This window comes from Phyllostomus hastatus, unplaced genomic scaffold, assembly GCF_019186645.2.
Source record: "Phyllostomus hastatus isolate PE091 unplaced genomic scaffold, TTU_PhHast_1.1 phas_contig_159, whole genome shotgun sequence".
Lineage (NCBI taxonomy): Eukaryota > Metazoa > Chordata > Mammalia > Chiroptera > Phyllostomidae > Phyllostomus > Phyllostomus hastatus.
The window spans coordinates 30,465,378-30,489,006 of record NW_025333640.1 but is presented as its reverse complement, the minus strand read 5'-3'; the positions used below and the strand labels follow the sequence as shown (position 1 = coordinate 30,489,006).

The following is a 23,629-nucleotide window of genomic DNA, read 5'->3' as shown; positions in this document are numbered from 1 at the left end:
CAGAACTGCCAGGCTTCCGTGGCTGGCTGCAAGGGAGCTGGGGTTTTTTTTTGTTTGTTTTTTACTAGAAAACATCCATCACATACAGCATTCAGATTTCCCATTCTACAAAATATTACTCTCGCGCAGAAACAAGTTCTGGTTCGTGTTGTTAAAATACAAATGTTTTTAAGTGCCCGGGTTGCTGACTGGCAGCGCGCTGTAAGGGTCGGCGCAGGGTGACTAATCAGAAGGCCGTAACAGCGGTCTCCATTATGGCCCGCGCACCGTGGAGTCTTGAACTAGAGAGGCAACACGGGGTGGGTGGAAGGAAGTACAAAGGGAGAAAGATGAGAAAATTACCAAAACGAAGTCCTTAGGAGGAAGGGCCAGGACAACAGCAGAGCCCCGGGAAGGAAGGACTGCCTTGGGCGTGTACTGTGGTAGGGATGTAGGCAGACAACGAGGAACAGAGGCCACACAGGATTCAGTCAACTCCTACTATGTGCCAGGACTGTCCTAAGGAGATCCATGCAGCTTAATTCACTCAGCCCTCCCAACATACTCATAAGGCGGCTCTGAGTATCATCCTCATCTTACAGGAGAAGAAACTCAGACGCCGAGTGGGCACCTGCCCCAGGTCCCATAACCAGCACGCAGCAGCTTTGGGGTTTGAACTTGGGCAGTTGGGCATGCGCACACCTCGAGCTCCTAACACAGTACTGAATCCGTCCTCCTGAGGAGGCTGGTAGACTTGACGGTGGGAAGAATTGCAAAAAATGATAATTTATGCCCCCCAGGAAATATGCTTTATGAAGGGCCCCCAGTAAACAAAAAGGAAACATCTCTTACAAGAAATTCCCGAGTGTAGTATGTCTCTCATTCAGGAGTACTCCGAGACTCTGTGATGTGTTCAAACTACAAATATACAGGACTTTTTTCGTCCTGGCCACTAGGGGGAAGAGTGGAACGTGAAAAAAGCTTAGACATCTTCCACGGGTTCTCAATGGCTGATAATTACTCAATTTCCTCCCTAATGTTAGCAATACTTAAAACTTCTTTCTGTTTTTACTTGTGAAGGATTGTCTTCAAGTAATACTCATTAGGCATCTATAAACACCCTTCTGTACTTTCCATAGATATATGTATTACCCTAAATGAAAGCAGACACAAGAGACCACATGGTGTATGATATCATTTACGTGAAATGCCCAGAAAAGGCAAAGCTCTGGCTACAGAACGTAGGCAGTGTTGGCCCCGGGGGAGGGCCCAGGGGACGTGGGTTGGCAGCGGATGTGCACGAGGGATCTTGCTGCGGGATGAAAATGCTCTGGAACTCACGCATGGTGATAGTTGTCCATGTCCAGCAGTAAAAACAAACACTGTACTGCACGTCATTGAACTGGACACTTGAAGTAAGTGGATTATGTGATACATAAAACAAGCCTCAGCAAAGATGTCCGAGAAATGAAATGTTACATTTTACAAATCAAACCAAAAAAAAAACCTATAGATTCAAAAAGAATAAAAATATAAGGTTGTGTACACAAAAAATGTCTAGTCACTATTAACAGTGATTAACTCTCAGAAATGAAATTGTAAGGGAAAACTAGAAAAGTTTTAGACTCTGTCTTTCTATATGATTTTGAGGGCAATATAATGAAAATTTTAATCGAAATGTTTTTGAGAGATTAGAAGTTAAAATATATAAAATGGAATGGAACTAGAAGTATCATTACCTCTGGATAGTGGGATATGGATTATATTTTTGTCTTTCTATGTTTATTCTCTAATTTTATAAATGATCGTATGTTACTTTTTACAATAATACCTGGAGAGAGCCTAATTGAAAATAAAAAAGCCAGGCAATATTTAGGTAACTTTTTAAAAACTTACCTTTAGTACAATGTTTATTGTATGTCTTATATAACAGGATACTTTTTAGCTCAACAGATGCCTGGGGCTTAGACACTTAGATAAAAGGAGAGAACTGTCTGTTGGCATCTCAGCTTGGGTGCTGTCTAGCGAAGCTGTAAGGTATTCTATCCTCACTCGAATTTGCATCTACAAATCCACGTAGGTAAGGGAGAGAGAAACCTTTGTGATATTAGAAAATGAGATACAGATCTCTCCTTTTAAGGTTTACATTTATTAGTTCATGTCTGGGGCAAAGGGGGGGAGCTGGTAGGAATCAGGAGGTTAAAATGACTGTGGGAGAGGAAAGTCCTTGAGAAGAACTGTACTGTAGGGGAGGGACAAGCGGCACTGATGTTCCAGAACTTTCTGCACGACCTGCCTCCTTGGAGGTAGATGTTGCCTTGGGGCACAGGGTGTAGTGGAGACAGGAATTGCTCCCTCCTTAGATACTACTGCATGCTTTAGAAAAATAAAACAAAACAAAACAAAAAAACACCTGCATGTAAGGAGTTGGAAGAGCTGTACTGAGAAGGCCACTTCTAAGAGTGACACGGGAGCAAAGAACCTGGAAGAAACACTTTGTCCCAACCTCACCCTCAGAGACCATGGAAAGTGACTGATACTGACCTGTATCAGTAGCCATGGAAACGCAGAGCAGGGCCCAGGGGCTAACAGGAATGTAGCTTAGAACATAAGCCCCTCTCTGGCGTTCAAGATGCGGAAGCGAGCACGTGGTGGGTCCTCGGGTGCAAAATTCCAGGTTTCCCTAAGTCTCCCAGTAGGAGCCGTGATCGACTGTGCCGACCACACAGGAGCCAAAAATCCGTGCATCCTCTCCGTGAACGGGATCCAGGGGCCACTGAAGAGACGGACTTCCCGCTGCTGGTGTGGGAGGCAGGGTGACGGCCCCAGTCAAAAAAAGGGCGAACGAGAGCTCAGAAAGAAGGGGCTTCCAGCGGCGGCAATTCGACAACCAGTCCTACGGGAGCAAAGATGGTGTGTTTCATTATTCTGAAGATAATGCAGGGGTCACAGTAAACAGTACAGGCGAGATGAAAGGCTCTGCCACCCGGACCAGTTGCAGAGGAATGTGCATGTTTGTTCCCCAGGACTGCGGTCAATGCTGGCAGCATCGCGTGATGCTCCGGTGTGTTTGTAAAGAGCAAACTCCATGAAAAATTATTTCCCCAAAAGAATATAAGCCTCTTAAAGACTAGGATTTTTGTCTATCTTGGGGTCTGGTCGGAGCAGTGCCTGACAAGTACCAGTCGCTCTGTAACTACTTAGGAATGATGGAGGAGTGAGGGGATGAGCCGGCCCACCTGGCCGGGCCCTCGGCCCCAGTGCTATCTGGGTTTCAGCAGCACCACAGCTGTCCTGGGCCTCAGACCAGGGTCCTGGAGGCCCCGGGGAAGGGCAGGCCCCCTCCAGAAGCCAGGGATCAAGGAGTCAAGTGTGGTTCACCTGTAAAAGGAAAACATCTCACTAGTTCACTCTGGAAAGTCAAGAGTGAGGGTGGCGTCATCCCTCCCGTGACCAGGAGTGCTACCACGGGCCCTGCCTGGTCACGCGTGCCCTGCTGAGCTGCGACTGGCACCTCGACCTCTCAGCGCACAGCACGGAGGGAGCTCGAGGCAGACCTATGCCAGAGCTCAGGAACAGAGCCCATCACTTTGTGTGCTCCAGGAGCGCAGCCGCAGCCTTGCACAGAGTTTTGGGGGTCTGAAGGGGGTGATTAGAAGGAAGGAAGAATGTCAGGAAATACCTTCAAAAGAATGATATTTTAAAAAAATGTATCTCTTAAATGGGTCATATTTAGAATTTAATGGCTAGGCTGTAGATGCATGTATTATTCTTCCTGAAAAATGAAAATTTAAATTCAAACAGTTAGCAAAATGCTTTATTATATATTTCTGTCTTCTAAAACCAAGAAAATGCCAAACAATATCATAACCATCATAATGTTTTATTGCCTGCCAAAAAAGGGAACCTTTTCATGGTTATGAAGTAGTATAATGCAGTCCAGATGGGTTAGCTGAGACGAAGGGTAGTCAATAAAATACTCGACTAAAGGCAAAGAGCATTGCCTCCAGGTATCAGTGTTCTGATTACATAACATCCACATTTTTAAAATAACTAGGTCACATGAAAGCACAGAGGTGCTTCAGGCATGCAGATAATGCCGACAGCGGCACCGAGTGGAAGGGCCAGAAAGGCAGTGGTTCCGTCCGAACGTGCACCTGCTATGTGGTCATCAATGGTCAGTTCCAAAGTGTGGGAGCTCCAGGTGGCACTGGCTCTCCCCCGGCACTCACTGTGGCACATGCTCTGAGTAACACGGTGGCAGGGCCCACAGGAATCACCTGTAAACCCCAACCACCTTCCACTCTGACTGGTTGCCCTGACTTCTCCCTTCACCGGAAAGCAATGACCACGGAGCTAAGGTCCCACGTCTTCATCTGGCTAACCTGCTCATCCTTCACACTCTGGTGAGAGAGTGTCTTTGCCAGGAAGCCCTCTGTGACCACCACTCACTCCCCTGTCCTCCTAGAGGCTTCCACAGCTGCTTTCACACTTCTATGTCCCAGCATAGTACCTGGCATGTTGTTTATTTTCTTTCTCCCCGGCTGCAATGTTGCTGCTTCTCGGTCTATCCACACTGGTACAATGTCAGTAGCAGGCAGTTCAGTAAAAGTCCATTAAGAAAGGTTATTCGGAGTTGTGAAAAGTAGTGAATTGATTTGACCAAATATAAAAAAAAAGTTGGTTGGAGAACCCCACCAACAAGACTTGATGCTGCAAAGTTTGTCAGGGGTCGTTGAAAAAAAAATGGAGAAGCATGCGTCGGTTTTCGTTCAGTTTCTTCTGTCCAAGAGGACACTAGGAAATCACTCTGGCTCTCTTTTCACACTTAGGAAAGTCTGAGAATGAAGATAATCACCCTTCCATTTTCAGCAAGAGTTTTTGCTGTGTGGCAGGGTTTGAAATGACTGGCAGGAAATGATAACCAGGTAATATTATGAAGAATGTGGACCCTTTCCTTCTCTTCTAAGCTCAGTATTCTCAATTCCCTCTGGACCACAAAAAGAAAGAGAGAAAGAGAGAAAGAGGAGAGGAAGGGAAAGGAAAGGAAAGGAAAGGAAAGGAAAGGAAAGGAAAGGAAAGGAAAGGAAAGGAAAGGAAAGGAAAGGAAAGGAAAGGAAAGGAAAGGAAAGGAAAGGGAGGGGAGGGGAGGAGAGGGGAGGGAAAAGGAAGGGAAGGGGAAGGAAAAGAAAAGGGAAAAGAACAGAGAAAGGGAAAGAAAAGAAAGATAGTTCTAGTCTTAAATCTGCAACCCCTATGGCTAAGGAGAAAAATTGTTCTCAAACTGCCATTTGACAGACAGATGCAGCCGCAGCCCGGCCTAAGCACTGGTCTTCATCGCTCTGGCCAGTTGCAGAGCCTGTCACAGACACCAGGAGGGAGTCGTCCTGTAGCCCCGGCAACCTCAAAATGCAGCCGGGAGCTCTTTCCACATTAACTGTAAGGGGATCAAACGACAGATTTTTATCTTTTTAGTCCCATCTTTTTTAACCAATTATAAGAGATGGCAAGCCTGTACTTCTCTTGGTACTTCAGATTCAGCCCTATATAAGGATTATTTGTCCTCAAGTCCGGTAGATATTTCTTTATCCCCACCCCACATTTAACATTTTTGAAAGTAAAACAGGAAATTGCTTCAAGAAAAATGGCTGGAAGAAAATCAAGTATTTTCTAACCATTCAAAGACAAGGAATTTTTTTTTAATTAAAACTTGCCAAAGGGAAAAGAAGCAAGTAATGTCCAATTCTTAAAATTCCAAAGAGGAAACAACGACAACAACTGTTATCCCTCTCTCTGTGCTAACGTAGACACCCCTCTCACTCAGCTACTCATTGGTCGCATCTGGGACTACGACGGCACCTCCTGTCCCCCTGGTCCCAGCAAGCCAAAGGAAGGGGAAAGGCCATGCCTCTCTGTGTCCTCTGGCCATGGAGAACACTTCGGCTGCCACTAGCTGCTCTGCATCCAGTCTGCAGCGACCGGGGGAAGTGCCAGCTGGTTCCACCTTTTCTTGGTGTGGAGGCTGCAAAAGGGAACCAGAATTACCTTCCTGAAAATGCCACTTATCTGTGCTTTCTGGGTCTCTGACAGAGTTCTCTGGAATTCACGCAAGGAGGCAGGAAGAAGATTCCCTGTGGGAGTTTCACCAAGTCCTGAGATTTTGAAATGCCCTAAGTAGGACTCATTCTTATTGTAATTGAATGAATTTTCATAACTGGATTTCCTTTCCATAGTAAGGAACTATAATATCCACACTCCTTTAAAACTAAATTACAACTGAAGTCAGTATAATGAGTGGTTAACTTTCAGTGGGAGGTTTAAGGTGCAGGAAGATCTTATATTTCATAAAATCACTCATGAATCTATAATTATTGCCTCTTCTTTCTGCCTGTTTTCACATTTCCCTACATTAATTTTCACACAGTATGGTTGGGGCTTATTGCAAGCTACTGTAAAGTAGCTTTTAAAGTACAGCCCTGGCTGGTGTGGCTCAGTGGATTGAGTGGCGGCCTGTGAACCAAAGGGTCACTGGTTCGATTCCCAGTCAGGGCACATGCCTGGGTTGTAGGTCAGGTCCCTGGCAGGGGGCACATGAGAGGCAACCACACATTGATATATCTCTCCCTCTTTCTTTCTTTCTCCCTTTCCCTCTTTCTAAAAATAAATGAAAAAATCTTTTTTTTATTTTTAAAAGATTTTATGTATTTATTTATTAGAGAGAGGGGAGGAAAGGAGAAAGAGAGGGAGAGAAACATCAGTGTATGGTTGCCCTTCACGTGCCCCCAACTGAACACCTGGCCTGCAACCCAGGCATGTACCCTGACTGGGAATCGAACCGGCAACCCCTTGGTTTGCAGGCCCGCACTCAATCCACTGAGCTATACCAGCCAGGGCATGCAAAAGTCTTTTTTAAAAAAGCCCAGGAAGGTAAGTATTGGAAGAAAGTAACAAATGCACAACTGGGTGTCCCTGATCACAATCACCTACCCTGGAGTGCACATGTGTGCAGGCACTGCATGTGCAGGCACTGCGTGTGCAGGCACCGCCTGAGGGCTGCGGGCACGTTGTATCCTCATTCACATGGAGGTGTCCTGCCGTTTCCTGAAGTCAGAAGATGATTTTCTTCCAAAATCTTAAGAATGGTTGTCCTCACTTTTAAATTGTTAATCCACTTCAAATTGTGTGTGTGTGTGTGTGTGTGTGTGTGTGTGTGTGTGTCATGAGGGAAGGGGCTAATTTTATGTGCCTTTCCATGCAGATGCCCGATAGCCCCTGCTCCACTTACCAAGTTCATCATTTCCTCACTGATTGCCACTCAGTCAAACAGACCCATTCCATACACTGGTGGCCTTTCTCAGCCCCCTATTCCTTCCCATTGGCTGTTTATCCATCCATCCACATCGACTATCTTAAACTCTAGCTTTATAAGTCTTTATATCTAGCAGGGTAAGTTCCCCCCAACACACACAACTTCCTTTATATTTGAAGCATATATTTGTAGCCAGATATTTCTATCAGACGGCAAACTTGGCGAGACAAACCTCGCCCACACACAGATATTGCACACCGCCCAGATGACGGCCAAGTGCGTATGCTGACGAGGATATGAGAAATTCTGCTTCCAGTTAACACTGAGCTATGAGGAAGCAGGAAATTGCCTTTTGGGAGAAGCGGGATATATTACCATAACCAAAGTGCCAACAGGAATGAAAAAGCTCAGACGGAATCCTGCTTTATTACCGCTGCCTGCGTGGGTCACTCTTTTGAAGTGAGCTGTTGTCGGACAAGCAATGTCTTTGCCAGAACTTATAGAAACGCTCACACCAACAACTTTCATTATATCGACTTGAGTTTTGAAAGAGTTTTGAGGAGTCCTACGAAGAGACTGGGCATTTCTGTTCAACAACCTTCAGCTTAGGAGACAGCCAGTGACTGTCGGAGTCCCGCGTAAAGACGCGGCACGCCGGCTCTCGGGGACCGCGAAGCGGCAGTGATGTGGGCGACACGCGCAACTGCACTGGAATCTGCCCACCGCGGCAGTTCTCACGGGCACTGAGCAGCACGGCGATGCTTGCGCTGGGGCTGGAAAGGCTCCCCAGAGCGCTGCTGAACCCCCATCCCGGGCTCGTCCTCTCCAGGCTGCTAACAAAGATAAGAAGAGAAGCACGTAGACAGAGGCCTGAGCGAGATGCCTGTACATGCACGCTTCCTTTTTCAAAAAGTACAGAAAGTACGGAAAGTCGTCGCAGCAGAGGTTTCATCCCGGAGCCCCAGCAACCTCAGAGTGGAGCTGGAGGCTCCCTCCATACTAACTGTAAGGCAATCCAGTGACAGATGAAAATTTCACTCAGAACAAGTGGGCTGATTTCTTTATGACAAAAAAAACCCACCCACGTTTATATTTGGGGATCTCTTTAGCTGAACTCCCAACATAATCTGAGAAAATTCTGGATTTGCATTAGAAGTTATAATTATTTTAGTGAAGTTAACAATCTTAACTCTTCTCAAGACTTACTACCTCTTGGGGTACGTTTAGGTTGGGTGCTATGGAATTGCTATTTCTGTAGGTCAAAAAGGACTGCCTATCAATCGCCCTGGCCTGCGTAGCTCAGTGCATTGAGCGTGGGCTGCGAACTCAAGGGTCACAGGTTCAATTCCCAGTCAGGGCACATGCCTGGGTTGCAGGCCAGGTCCCTAGTAGGGGCCATGTGAGAGACAACCATACACTGATGTTTCTCCCTCCCTTCCCCTCTCAAATAAATAAATAAAAGGGCTGCCTATCAGCGTTTTTATGGAGGTCAGCTTTGTAAAATGGGCCACAATTCCCTGAGCCTTAAAACACCATTTGACAAACATTTTTGAGGGCCTTACTGTAGTAGTTTTTCTTCTCAGGCAATTCCCATTCAATTCCAAAAGTCTAAAACATAAAGAAGTAATTGAAAAACAACGCTAGAGTAAGGCACAGAATGACACAGAAGAAGGTGTGATAGATTCAGCTCAGTCAGGTGAGGAAAGGTGTTGTGAAGCAGATGTTGTTGGAGCTGAGTAATTAGAAGTTGAGGCAGTTGAGGGGTCGGGAGTGTCTTTCCAGGTGGAGCGAACTACGAGGACAAGATCCTCGAGGCATGAAACAAACAGGATGGCAAGTTCAAGTGATGATGCTGCTAAATCACCGAGGCTGTCTGGCTCACGGGCAGGGAAGGGTGGCTGGAGGCTACAGGATTATCGGATTAAGGGTGGAAAATAAGATTGGGGAGAGATCGACAGGTGCGTTTTGTGGAGGGCCTTGGATGTCATACTGTAGAATAAGAATCTTGACAGTAGAGTATTAACAAGTTTAAATGACCTCAGTCGGATATTGGCGGGTTAGAGAAAAGTTTTACCTTAGGAGCCACCAGGATCTACTCACCATTTTAGAAGGACAGTTGTGCCTTGAAGAGCAGGCAGACTTGCCCAGCAGCTAAAGGTGTGAGGAACTGAACCAAGGTGACTGTCGGGGACAGTTTGGAGATGGAGAGGACTAGGAGGAGGGGGAGAGATGATGCTGATAAATTCAAGAGTTTGGTTCCAGAATATGTTGCTACTATTTGAGGTCTATTTAAAAATGTACTATTTTCCTTATTGAAAGTTCTGTATGACTAAAATAACTGGTTTGTGGCTTCATGAAACCTGTTTTTCTAAATCTCTTAATGACAGAATCAAATCATTGCATGATAAATTCAATTAATTATTGTCTGATCCAAAGATGAAGTTTACCAATCAGTATAATCGGTCATGCTGTTTGGTTCCTGCCTGAAGCACCATAGATACAACCACAGTCTACAGAGAATCTTCCTCACCGCAGGAGACCCTCTCCTTAGCGCTGAGTGAAAGCACTTCTGGTGTGTGAGGAGAGATGCTTCTTCCTGAAGGGGAGTAACAATACCCACGGTCTTCGATCTTCTCGTCTTCTGTCATGTGATGAAGGAGAAAAACTAATGTTCTTGTCATTCCCTTCCCCCTCCCCAGAAATAGTCTCAGAAAGTAGAAGTTGAGTTTTTATATGAGCTTAATCATTCATGTGGGCAATGATCATTTAAAATTATACATCCACGTGAAAAATTCAAATATTAATATTTAACTTTACAAATGCCTCCAACTTGTTCACTAAAAACTGAGCTGAAAAAAAAGTAAAATAAATATTTTGCTTCTAGAAAATTTTTCAGACAGATATTTAACTAGTAAAAACATTATATAATGTGCTTTATTATAGTTGACAGAGTTGCTTCTGGTTGACAGATGCCATCTGACAGGACAAATACTTGGCACAGAAATTACTAGCACATTCAGAAACTAATCTTTCCTGAATCCAGCTGCAATTCTCAAAAGCTGGCTTGAAACACACTGTCCTTTGTAACAGAAAATTCAGATTAAAAAAAAAAATGGACCGAGTAGTTATCTCAGGTCCATTGTTCATGACTGTGCCGCACATTTCTCTCAATAGTTAAAATAACATTTAAATGGGAAGTAACTAACTTTAAATACAAAATGATTTTTAAATATCCTTGTCTCATCTGAATGGGCGTCGCATTTTTGTAAACTTAGTTTTCCTTTACATTCCTGTCTTCGTCAGGAGAGGTGATGTGGTTATCTGATCCTGCTGCCAGGGTTTAGCTTTACCACTGGGTTTCACACTCTGGGCCCCATGCTCTATTTCACTCTGACTTTTTTTAATGTATATCTTTTATTTAATTAAAATCAGTCAACGGTCTGATAGTTAAAGTGCTGCCGATGGAAACTGTTGTGAAACTTACATCACATTGCTTGTTAAAGTTGAAAAAGGTTAATAAAACATAGGTTGCTTTTGGATGTGATAAGAGCTGCTTCAAAGGATTATTTTAAATACATACGGAGTGTTACAAGGAACACAGAAGCCTTCAGTGTGCAGTCGCACTTGGCATTCAGTGGTTCTAAATAAGGTTTTAGAGAAGGCAGCACTCGGCCAGAAGGTTAAGCCAGAAAATTTCTGCATCTGCTGGACACAGCTAGCTCTTTCTTCGCCCCTGGTGAGGAATGTGAAATGCAACAACACCAAAGCAAGTCTGCACCAAAGTTCAAAGTTAAGTTTTATTTCTTATCTTAACTCCAATACCGCTGCTTAAACGACCCCCTTTTCGTGGCATAATACACAGCCGTTTTATTTGCTCACAGGTATGTGGCCCAGAAATCTGGTCTGTGTTCGGCTGGGTGGCTCTCTTCTGATCTTGCCTGGGCTCACTCAGACGACTGCGGTTGTCCGGCCTCCGGGCTGGAGCTGGATGGTCTGGGATGGCCTGGCTGGAGGTGGGGCCTCTCTCTCCAGACGGTCTCTCCTTCTCGTGGAGGCTAATGCAGGCTTCTTCACATGGTGGTCCCAGGGGCCCAAGAGTATGAGAACTCTCACCAAGTCATTTTCACAGGAGTCTATCAAAACAAGGCAAGCCCTGACTGGTGTGGTTCAACTGGTTGGGCATCGTCCCGCAAAGCGAAAAGTCGCCAGTTGGATTCCCAGTCAGTGCACTTGTCTGGGTTGTAGGTTTGGTGTCCCCGGTTAGGGCACGTATGGGAGGCAACCGACTGATGTTTCTCTCTCACTTCAATGTTTCTCTCCTTCTTTTCCCCCCATTCCTTCCCCCGGCTCCAAATAAATAAAATAAATCTTAAAGAAATACAAGGCAAGCCTGAATTCTAGGGGATGGAATAATAGTCCCCATCTTTTGATAGGAAGATGCAGAAAGTCACACTTCACAAGACTGTGCACACGGGGGAAGCATTCGTGGCTATTTTCCCCCATCCCGCTACACTAACAATGGCTCAAAATTCAGAAAAAACCAGAAACTTGATTACCTAAAAATTAAAAATCTCTTGCACTACAAAAAATACCATAAGATGAATGACAAATTAGAAAAAATATTCATAATTTATATTAAAAACAAAAGTTTACCATCTCTAGTACATAAAGAGCTTCTAAAAAATAGAATAGGAAAGTGCTAACACTAAAAAATTCACTAGGCCCTGGCTGGTGTGGCTCAGTGGACTGAGTGCCAGCCTGTGAACCAAAGGGTCTCTGGTTCCCATCCCAGTCAGGACACATGCCTGGGTTGTGGGCCAGGTCCCCAGAAGGGGGCACTCAAGAGGCGACCACTCATTGATGTTTCTCTCCTTCCTCTCCCTCTCTCTAAAAATAAAGAAATAAATATTTAAAAAATTTTATTAGAGATATGAACAGATAGTTTTCAGGAAAAGAAATGTACATGGACTTAAACCAAATTGAAAAAAGTTCAACCTCACTCTTAATAAAAGAAATGCAAATTAAAGTGACAGTGAGATTTTTTCATCTATCACATGATCAAAACTCCAATGCTTGACAATACACTCCGACAGGAAACAGGCACTCAGTACACGGCTATTTTGGGAGTGCAAAATGGTATGGCTCCAACGGAAGGACTGTTTCAACAGCTAGCAAAGTTACATCTGTATTTGACCTAGCAATCCCCCTTTCAGAAATCTATCCCAAAGATACACTGGCAAAAATGCAAAAAAAAATGTGCAAGAAGCTATTCACTGAAGCAATATTTGTGATAGTAAATATTAGAAGCAACGGAAATGTCCATCGGTAGGAGACTGATTGACATAACCATGGGACCCACCCAGGGAGTTCTATGCCACCGTGAAAAGTAATGAGGACTACCTCTGTGTACTGCCATAGAGCCATCTCCAGGTGCACAGTTAAATGAAAAAAGCAAGGTGGGGACCTGTGCATATAGAACACTGCAGTTTATCTAGTAAGTAAGGGTAACAAATGTATGCACACGTATAGCTTATACCAAAATATGGAAGAAAAAAAAACCCCGCAAAGTGGAAGGAACCAGATGAAAGGAAGGAAGGGAAAAGATAGACTTCTCTGCATATATCTTCTTTCATAGATTTCACTTTAGAGCCAGGTAAGGGGTTTACATCATTATTAAGAAGTTTATAATGGTCTTACAAGGCAATCCTTCAAAAGCAATCTGAAAATGATTTGAGTATGCAAAGCTACACAGGGAGGAGCTGCTGCATGTGACTTTAATCTCAGTAGATCACTGTGTATACAGTAAGGGTAAAAAGTACTCCAAAATAAATTCTGAAGTGTTTTCAGTAATTTTATTATTAATGAAAAACAGTTTTGGTTTTGAGATGGCAGTGTGTGTGTGTTACGGGATAATTCACTTGAGTAATTATGTTGGTGTCTTTGAGATGCAAATTTTTGGAGTAGAATAGAAGATTGGTCAGGTTAAATAAAAACCCTGTGGTCCTAATTTGAATCAGAGGTATCAGTATGAATTCATGATGTTATTTTATCTTTAAAAAAGCAAACTCTTTAGTTCTGTCTCCTTAAAGGCCTCGATATGATGGCCAGCCCAGCGACAGCAATGGGCACCCCCTAACCACCCAGGTTGTCGTTTAAATACTTAAGCCCTTAAGTATTACAACCACATGAAAAAGAAGCAGAGCTCCTGCTGATTTCAGGTCTGGGGCAGGATATTGACATCTTATACCAGAAAGCAAGGATGGTATCCAAGACTATTAGCATTAAGCCAAAAGGATTCAAAAAATAAATTAAAAATTAATTTAAAAGAGGAATGGATTCAGAAGACCTCTTGAAGAATCTCCCATTTGTCATTGATGGAAAATTTGAGTATTGATAAGGGTAATAACGGCAATCGATTGAAGTGCGTAAATTATGTTTAAATTGCTGAGTTTATAATCATGCTAAAAATAACTTATCGGTCACTTATGGAGAATGCCATCTTACTGTCTTGAAAACTGGAAATGAAAATAAAGACCCAAGTATTTATTCTATCCTTCCTGTATGGACTGTATTTCAGCGTAACCAAACAGTTGGTGAAAGAAGTTTCTCTTTAAAGTAGTGATCCCGCTAATACATAATGATATAATGACAATATCACCATTTTACAACTCCTAATGAAAAAGTGGATAAATAACATCTGACATCACAAAGAGAGAAAAACAGACATATGTATCTCCTGATGGAAGTAAAAACACCACCCATGAAGTATTCCTGCCAAAACAATACGTCTAACTGATAAAACTTCTAGATCTAAAGACTATATCAATGGACCCTGGCTGGTGTAGCTCAGTGGATTGAGTGCTGGCTTGCAAACCAAAGGGCTGATGGTTCGATTCCCAGTCAGGGCACATGCCTGGGTTGTGGGCCAGGTCCGAAGGTGGGGGTGTGTGAGAAGCAACCACACATTGACGTTTCTCTCCTTCTCTTTCTCCCTCCCTTCCCCTCTCTCTAAAAATAAATAAAATCTTTAAGAAAAAGAGAGGGAGGAACATGTTGAAACAAAACAAAAAACATATGTTGCAATAACCAAAACCCAGACTGTGAAAAATTCTACAGGTCAAATGACCCAGTTTTAAAAAAAAAATAAGTTGCAAAAGGGAGATGGAGGGGGAACCTATAGAAAAAGGGACTTAAGAATATGTTGACCAACTGCAATTTGAAGACTTTACTTGGATTCTGACTCAAAAACAAACTGAAGTGGGGGGAACGTTTAGGAGGCAGTGGAGGAAATTTGATCACGACTAGATACATAGTAACACTAGAAAATCGTTGTCACTGTTGTTACTCCCTATCCGGGGTGGCTGTGGCAGGAGATAGGGGGTGGGGCGGCGAACACCAGGGCTGCCAGGCCTTGAGATCCTGAGTGAATCTGCACGTGGAACTCACGAAGATGCCTTACGCTGTTCTCTACACTTCTGTTTGGAATGTTCCATGATACAATGTAAAAAAAAAAAAAAGGAAGGTTTTTAAATGAGGAAATTCTTCTGTTTGAAAGGCTTCTAGTGGACATTATCGTGGCTCAGTAGAATTCCTAGAACTGTGTCCGCTCCTCCTGCGATTAGGAGGGGAGTCTGCCACGGATAAAGACCACGTGTTGCTGGATGCAGAGTCTTCCTTAGATTACGTGACTTCTTGGATGGTACTGAGAAGTTCATGTGATGTGATGCATGTGTGTGTTCATATACACTGTATTATTTAAACATATAAATACTAGTGAATGAAAACAGAAGCACTAAAGATATTCCAGCTTTATTCAAGCGAGTTCACATCCAAACTCAAGAATCCAGATGTGCATACATTGCGGTGAGGTGAAGGCAGAGAGAAGTTAAAGTGAAAGCAGGTTGTACAGATAGCTCAGTTCCTATGACACAAAACTTAAACCCCAAGGCGAGAGTCTCTGAAGCTCTTCACTGCAATGTCATATTTTGACCTCAGACACGTAAGATCTCCAATTCTTTAGTCCTGAAACCTATCAAGTAGATACCAAAAATCTTCAAAGCACATTAAAGTATTCTAGAAAAGACGCCTTAAAAAAAACCCCAAAACTAAGATGACTAAAACTACAAAAGCACCTGTCAGTCTCTATGGCACTTTGTGCTGAAGTGTCAATCTGCATGCGATTCCTCTTGAGCCTCGGCGGTCTCGGCGGCCTCAGCACCAGCACTGGCTTCTCCCTTTAAGGCATCCCCAGCAGAGTATTCTGACTCAGCTGGAGAATTCGCTTCTTCTAGCTCAGCACATTCATCAGAGCTTTCGTTCTCTGTTGTACCTTTATCATCATCGATGGCAAAGGCTTCATCCGGAGCTGCACCGGTAACCTCCGAGGTTGTTTCAGTGCTGACTTCGGCGCTGACTTCGGCGGTTTCGCCCGTGGCCACATTTGGAACCTCTGGCCCAGGTTCGGCCCCAACCGCGGGGGTCTCCACCTGAGTAGGCTGCGCAGTGTCGGGACAGGCTGCAGCCTCTGCTACGGGGGCAACTGTAGCATCTGAGCTTTCTTCAGCATCCACCACCTGAGCTTCCACTGAACATACTTCAGGGACTTCAGAACTTGCTTGCTCTGCTTCCACAGGGTTCTCTTTTTCGCCTGTAAGATTTAGTCCATTAAGCAAAGTATAATATTAATTGAAAGAGCATGGGAAGACAGTGGAACACTGTGCTCTTAAAAAAATGAGACAGATCTACATGCACTGGTGTAATGTCCTTCAAGGCAGACTGTTAGATGAAAAAAGAGCAATGTACACAGCTTAGTACTGTGTGTGTTAGGACAGAAGCAGGGTAACTTACATGCCTAGCTAGTTATACTTGCATAGATTCTCTCCAGGAGCATTCAGAGACTCTGGTATTATTGGTTGCCTCTGGGGAGGGAACATGGGGGAATGGACTTTTCTGCAAACCCTTTGAACATGTTGAACTTTCAAAAAGAATTTACATGTATTATTTATTCAAATACAAAGGACAGGAGCATTAAGAGCCAACCCATCGTGAGATAGCATGGAGAAGTAGCCAACTTACTAGCCAATGACCCTGAGGAATCACTCCTTTATTCTCAACCTCAGTTGTGTCATCAGCAAAGTGGGGGATATTAATAATACCTATCTCACAAATCTGTTGTGAGGGTTGAATACAATACTGTACACCAAAGGGGGGTTAAAACCACTAAACTGCTATAGAAATGCTGCATTTTATCAGTATGACAATCAGCCTTCTTATCGTTATATTCAATAATGTTTGCTAATGAATTATGTTTCTTATCATTATCATGACTGAAAGGTTAAAACTGGTCCATGAGCAGTTCTAGCCACTATCTCTGTCACCAAGTAATGTTCACAGTAACTGATAATAATAATATTATAGTTGAGATGGGAGAAAAGTACGGTCTAAGCATGGAGTGTAAGGCCAGGGATATTTATTAGTGTGCAAATATAAAGCTTCTGTTCCTGTAGCTGCCATTTCATTAAGCAGATCACCTGAAGGGCTCAACAGACACACCCGATTCTTACTAATGTCAAGTGCACTTCCCGCAGAGATGTCCGGATGGCTTTCGCCAAAACGGAAACAGGAATTAGTTTCATGGTTTAAAAAAACAATGAGGGGGCCCTGGCTGGCATAGCTCAGTGGATTGAGCACGGGCTGCGAACCAAAGTGTCGCAGGTTCAATTCCCAGTCAGGGCACATGCCTGGGTTGCAGGCCACGGCCCCCAGCAACCGCACATTGATGTTTCTCTCTCTCTCTCTCTTTCTCCCTCCCTTCCCTCTCTAAAAAATAAATAAAAATAAAATATTTTTAGAAAAAAAAAAAAAACGAGGGAAACGAGAGGTCAGGCCGCTGAGAGGCAGGCACCACAGTCACGCCTGCGTGAATGGGAGCCTGGGTGGGGAGAAGCCAGAACTGCTGGGCAGCAGTATCGGTGCAGAGCGGTTTTGGGTATTGACTGCGCTGGTCCGATACACATACCAATAGTCTCTAGGTTTGGGCTGGGCTTTCCCTGTCTGAAGGAACTCCTACCCAGAGCCATTCTGGATTAAGTTAGGAAAGGAGCCCAACGCAAACAGGAAGCATCCTTAGGCTAAGATGGTGAAAATCAGAGCCTCAAGGAAAAAATAATAATAGATTAACTTTACCTTCAAGTGGCTGTAACTCTGTTTTGGTTTTTTCTTTCAGATTTGCCACAGGTTCGCTGTGTTTGCCATGCTCAGATGTCACTGTCCTGTAAGTCTGAAAGCAAACGTGTAATTAAGTGTATTTCTCGAGTATTTTTTTGTCATGATTGATGTTCATCATGCCAAGTTCAAAGATATATACAATTCAAAGAAGAAGAAGCAATGCACATCGTCTACTTGTTCATTTCCTTTTAGAATCCATAAAGAAGGAGAGAAACAAATGCTCTAACAGGGGTGGAAGCTGACCGAAAACGTACACAGTAGCTAGAAAGGCAAAGGCAGCTGACAGGCCCGATCTGCTGAGTCAGCACCCTCATTCTCAGGACGCCAGTGCTGACCCTGTGCACAAGTTCACACTCCTGAGCTGACCTTCCCAGCAGCAACATCCCGGGGGACATTTGTCTTCTCGTTCAAGGGGCTAGGGTGCAAGATGAGAAAACGAAACTACTTTAAGCAGAACTGAAGAGATGATGATATTAGAGTAATTCATACTCATGGGTGGCCCAGAGAACGTAGCTTTTCCAAAACTAATGTAGTCGAACACGGAGTACAAGGCCATTGGAGGAGAGGGGCTCAAATTTAGACCTTGGAAGTTATTTCCAAGGGGTACTAATTGTTTATTAAACATAAGCATTTAATATACACCACAGGTTTCACACACCAGTCTGGCATTATGTTTTTTCATCTCTCCAGACCCTCAAATAATTAAAATGACCTGGGCCTGTCTCAGAATCCCATGTCCTGACCTTCACATTGCTTTGAGTTTCCCATAGCTCGTGAAACATACGAATCCCTGAAGGCTGGGGGCAAACACTTACATAGTATCCACCAGCGCTGACCGTGACACCTACCACCAGATAGTAGGTCATGTTTGATCCAGGCGATCCAGGGAACTTTTTAGATGACATCCAGCGGAAAGATGCTGGGAAAACAAGTTTAAACACAGTTAGCTCCACCACTTAAGCAAAACTGTTTTAAATAATTATGTCTTTAAAAAAACTCCTGCTCAGTGAACCTACAATCTATTAACATGGAGTGACTTGAGCTTAAGAGAATACGGTATGATGAGGTATGGTAATAATTGCACTTGACATTTTCCCAGTCTAATTTGACGAGTACTTATGAAACCTGTCATTCTGATGCTTAGCACCATGGGTTTTTTTTGGAAGGAGTGCAGGCACGAGTAAGGAGAAATGACAGGAAAAATAGCACTAACAATTTTTAAGTCAAACAAGAGGCACATAAGCAAAAGAAATTTGTTTACTGCATGTACTCTACCACAGGATTTAGTGGAAAAGATTATTTTAAAAAAAGGAATTAAATACATTTATACTTAAATCTTTATGTTAAATAAAACATATTGAAATTTAACACACTTTCTATAAGTCTGTAACACAAATGTAAATATATTTTTCTAGTATAAAACCTTTGAAGATGGTCAGCGAGAAGCTTTTCTAAGACAAATGTTGCAAGAAGGTCATATCTGAAATAGAAGTACAATTCTATGCAAACTAATAGATGATAGTGCTGTGTCCTCATATTCAAATATATTAACTCGTAGGGCTGGAATTTGTGTCTACCAGATTTCCTGGCATTGAATTTTTATAATAAACTTAAAGCTAGAAGGAGCTGAACGTTCACAAAGCTGAAATTCTTTATTTTAAGGATAAAAATGTGGAGACATTTATTTATCCATCAACAAACACAGTGGAGCACCTACTATGTGTCTGGCATTCTCAGAGGCAGTAGGGATACAACAGTGACCAAGACACACGAGGCCCCTGGCCTCCGGGAGCTCACAGCCTACAGAGAGGGAGCAGGTGTCCAGACCAGTAACTGCCTGCGGACAACAATTTCAGGACAGCGCAGCCAGCACTGTCATCGGTGCCAGTAGAAGCTGCAACAACAGCGTGCAAGTGCAGGGGAGACTCAGCCAGTTGGCCCAAGGTAGCTGCCACAGTCGAAGAGACATGGCCTATTATAGAAATGACGATTAAAAAGTGATTAAAAAAAAAAGGCATGGCCTGAGTTTTGAAGGACCGTGGGAGTTTGTCAGATAAACGAGGGAAGGGAAACTGCTGGAGGCAGAAGCTGTGTGGTTTGGAAAGGACAAAGGGATCTGGCGTGGCCTGACAGAGACAGTATCGGTGCAGGGACCAGAAATTTGCACTGCTGGCAAATCTTTGTGGTAGTAGAATTGGAAAAGTTCATGTATATGGTTTTAGTTTGAATATAAATGTCCATTTCTTAGAAAAAATATTTCCCACAAATGCACCCAAATAAGCTATGGTAAGAGATTATGGGGTTGACTTGTAGAGGGACTTTGTTAGTTTAAAATACATCTGTTGTTAAATAGAAAACATATTAGTGTTATAGTTGTCAACCAGATATAAATATCAAGAAGATTTTTTAAATAGAAAGAAATAAAGAAAATTATTAGAGATTTAAGTAAGGACTTAAATACAAATACAATTATGGCAAAGTTACTGAAAATGCAATGAAATGGGAAATAAATATTCAATAAGGATTAGTTGGACAAATTTTAGCATATTCATACAATGGGGAAAATAGATATAATTTTCCCAGAAGAGTATTTACTTACTTGAGAAAATATTTACAACATATTAGGTGCAAAATTATATCAAAATAATCTGTATGGGACCATCTCTAATTTGTGCACGAGGGAAAAAATGCATGAGGGAGAGAAAAGGCCTGGAATATTATATATACTATATATAAAGGTAAATATTATATATATATGATATATAAAGGTAAATAATGGTATTCAATGAAGAGTAGGATTACAGATGACTTCTATTTTGCCTTTCTGTGTTTTTCTGAATGATCTATTATAAACCTAAGTTATTTATTCATTAAAAAGTTACATTTTAAAAGGAAAAAACCGATAACAAAATTTGATGAGTCACACAATTTTATCCTTCAATAAAACTGAAACAATTTTCTTTTTCCTTAGAGTAAAAAGAACCAATAAAAGGCTAACTGATTGAAGCCAAATTTCCAGTCAATAATAGTTCTTCAAACACACAAGCAAATCAGTGCTACAGAAAAGTAGTTAGGTGAGAATGAGAGAAAGATCAGCACTGCTACAACCAGTGTTGCTAACTACCTATTTAGACAACTTAAACCACTCTTCCTTTGCCCCAAGGTAGACAGGAAATTATGTGAACCATCTGCGCGCGCGCACACACACACGTGCGTGACGACCGTGGGGGGATGCAGACAGATAACCCGCGCGAAAGGCCAGGTCGGGGGCCCCATCTTTCTTCCCGCCCCACCCCCATCACAACAGCCCTTCACCTTCAGAAGTTGAAGACGAATGGCTTCTCCATTTCATCAGCCAAAAAAATTGGTTCTGTCTTACTCGGTATAAAGACAAAGGAAAACGAAGACTCTTTCTTTCCGTTACTTGTAAGGCGAACCAGCATTTTAAGAGAAAAATGAAGCTAGTTGGGCAGACCTTTCGTCGCCCCCCCCCCCCCAGCACTGGGCTAACCGAAGTGGGAGGTGGGGGAGGCCCATGGAGTTTTCCGCAAGAGTTTTCTTTCTCTCTGGCTCAAATGCACAAACTGGGCTAAAGCTACTCGAGAATTGTTAGGAAGTGAGGCGACGTGAAGGGAGACCTGAGAACTTTCCACGAAGTGATCTGCGAGCAGCCCCCCAGTCACGGACACGGAGAAAGGGAGGGGAGACGGAGGAGGACTCGCCGAGAGCCGGCTGGGGCCCGAGCGGCGTCGGAGCGCGAACCTGGTGCGGGTGACAAACCCTCCCACACTCACGCCTGAGCACCTACAGTGTCGCAGGCACTGTGCTGGGCGCTTCGGTGCCTGTCAGTCAACGGGCTTCCAGCTCTCAGTGCAACTTCCCCCTTAAGGAAATGTCTGAATACGCCCCCTTTTCCCACGAATTCGCACATCTAACGGTGATAGATACACGGACGGTGGAGGCCAACAGCTGGACAGCTCCAGGTCTGTTTGCAGCCGCCAAGGAAAGTGCTTCGAAAGCCTCTTCCTCGCCGCGGAATGCCAGGGCCCGGGCTCGTGGGTTGAGGCTGCGGCGCCCCAGCCGAGTCTTGAGTTTATTTCCTTAAGAGTCTTAACCAACTTCCACTGGACCGGCAGCCCGTCCTGCACCTTGCCTGGCTCGCTGGTCAGTGTCCGCCTCCCCTCCCCCGCAGGCCTGTACTTCCCCACGAACTTGGAGAGTGCATTGGTCCTTACAGTAGTAAAAATGGTAAGCCAAGAGTACGTTAGCCGGCACTTTTCTAAGCGTTAACTACACACTAACCCATTAAAACTCAACCATACAATCCCCAGTTTACAGATGAGGAAACTGAGGTTAAAGCACTTGCGTTAAGATCGAGATTTGAACCCAGGAAGCCTAGTCTGTATTCACAAGCTGGAAAGGTTCCCTACTTTCAAAGTCTCCAAGAACTTCGGGGTGTCTTCCCCGGACCCTTTCCTATCCCACCCCCCCCTCACCCCCAGCTCAGGCTTATGTTGCTCTGGGTGGGTTTTGGCCCACTGGGGGCAGACTGGTACAGGGGCGCCCGCAGGATCTCCTGCTCTCTTCAGTTCGGAGCGCGGGAGAGGCGTCAGGGGGCAGCGCCTGGCACTCACCGTCCTTCCGGAGCGGCGCGGGGCTGGGGGGCGCCCTCAGCTGCAGCGCCAGCGTCTTAGAGACCGCTCTGCGAAGATACATCGCGCCGCCAAGCTCCACGCTGCAGCCTCTGCTGCCCGCGCTCTGCCCGACGCATTGAACTTGGGCGAGCCACGCCTCGGGGTGGAGCGCGGACCCCAGCCCAGCCCTGCCTGGGCGGCCGCTGTCCGCACCGTCCTGCCTTGACCCCAGTCTCCAGGCTCTGTGGCTTTCTCAGAGATCCAAGAAGCTGATTGAGGCATCTCAGAACCGGGATCGGAAACCGAGAAGTCGCTGTCACCTGCCTGCTAGGTACGCTACTGTTGTGCTAAGTGCAGTTCCTCAGTCAAGGCTGGAAGTGTTTCGGGTTCGCATCTGGAGCAAGGCATACACTTGGTTCATCACGCCGGATGAAAGATGAATCCACTTTATGCCACGCACTCCCTTAGCTCTCCTAAGAGTGGAAAGGGAGCAGGGAGCGGGGTAGCCTCTGCCTTCCCTTAGTGCCCTGGGTGATGTTCAGAATCGTCAAGTCCCCAAGTAATGGCGGACTTTCTAGGCAATTCACTGTTACAAGGACTTTAAATATAAACCCCCCAAATGCTGTGTATTCCTCTGTGAGATGTGAAACTAGTATTTCCGCATCAACTAAAATGCTAAATTATTAATTTCTTCACCCAGATTCCAGTCGATTGACTCATTGTGGCTACAACAATTTGTCAGAGTTTGAATACGAAAACCAATCATTTACAACATTTTCTAAATGAATACTCTTCCGTAGGGACTCTGCTGCTCTAATCCCTTATGTGTGTTTGGCACTTTACAGCTAAAGCACTTTCACTTATGTCTCCTTTAATTCTCACTTCAACCCTCTGAGGGCTGTGGTACTCACCCTTTAAGCAAGCAACCAGGTGGTGGGCAGGAATGTATAAGGATTAATGGTCGTCAAAAAATAAAAAATGGGAACATCGTTTTTCTGGTTCCAAGTTCCCTGAGGCACGTTACAGACAAAATATTTGCTCATTTGCTACTTGAGAACTAAACATTCTTTGGAGATTCTAGTTCTGAACACAGTTCCAATGATATTTCACATCTTCTCCTTTGGAGGGTACAAACCAATGGTCAGAACTGTTTTTGGGGGGGTTTTTTGTTTGTTTTTTTGATACCCACAGTAGCTAGCTATTCCTAAGGATTAAACGTTTAACCAGAGCAATTAGGTAATCTGTAGGTAAGAAGAGGTCAAGCTTGGACTCCTAAGCAGCACACCAAGGGGTTAGACCTGGACTCTCCACCGAGAAGTTAGGCGGGGCTGAAAGTAACAAAACGAAGATGGGGACACTCGCTAGCTTTGAACAGCATACAGCACGCACACTCCTGCAAGCAGGGACCAGCTCTCTCGCCGGTGCTGGAGAATGTTAAATGAACTGCTAGCAGCTAGGACAGATGGACACACAAACCCAA

At 44.2% G+C, this 23,629-nt stretch overlaps 1 protein-coding gene and 1 pseudogene across 2 annotated transcripts; one reads left to right on the top strand and one right to left on the bottom strand.

The window, feature by feature from the left end:
• The first annotated feature begins 2,552 nt into the window (after positions 1–2,552).
• LOC123814079 lies at positions 2,553–3,036 on the top strand (annotated as a pseudogene).
• Positions 3,037–15,081: 12,045 nt separating this feature from the next.
• On the bottom strand, positions 15,082–22,292 carry LOC123814051 (mitochondria localized glutamic acid rich protein). 2 transcript variants are annotated; one of them, XM_045831590.1, is made up of 4 exons: positions 22,150–22,292; positions 18,364–18,434; positions 17,474–17,567; positions 15,082–15,935 (listed from the first exon to the last, which is right to left on the bottom strand). In XM_045831590.1, exons 1-4 carry the CDS (start codon positions 22,229–22,231, stop codon positions 15,454–15,456), a joined length of 729 nt encoding a protein of 242 aa, XP_045687546.1. In that variant the 5' UTR covers positions 22,232–22,292; the 3' UTR covers positions 15,082–15,453. The 2 variants fall into 2 exon arrangements, with proteins under 2 accessions (XP_045687546.1, XP_045687545.1); XM_045831589.1 differs by having other exon boundaries at positions 18,331–18,434; positions 22,150–22,290.
• Positions 22,293–23,629: the final 1,337 nt, after the last annotated feature.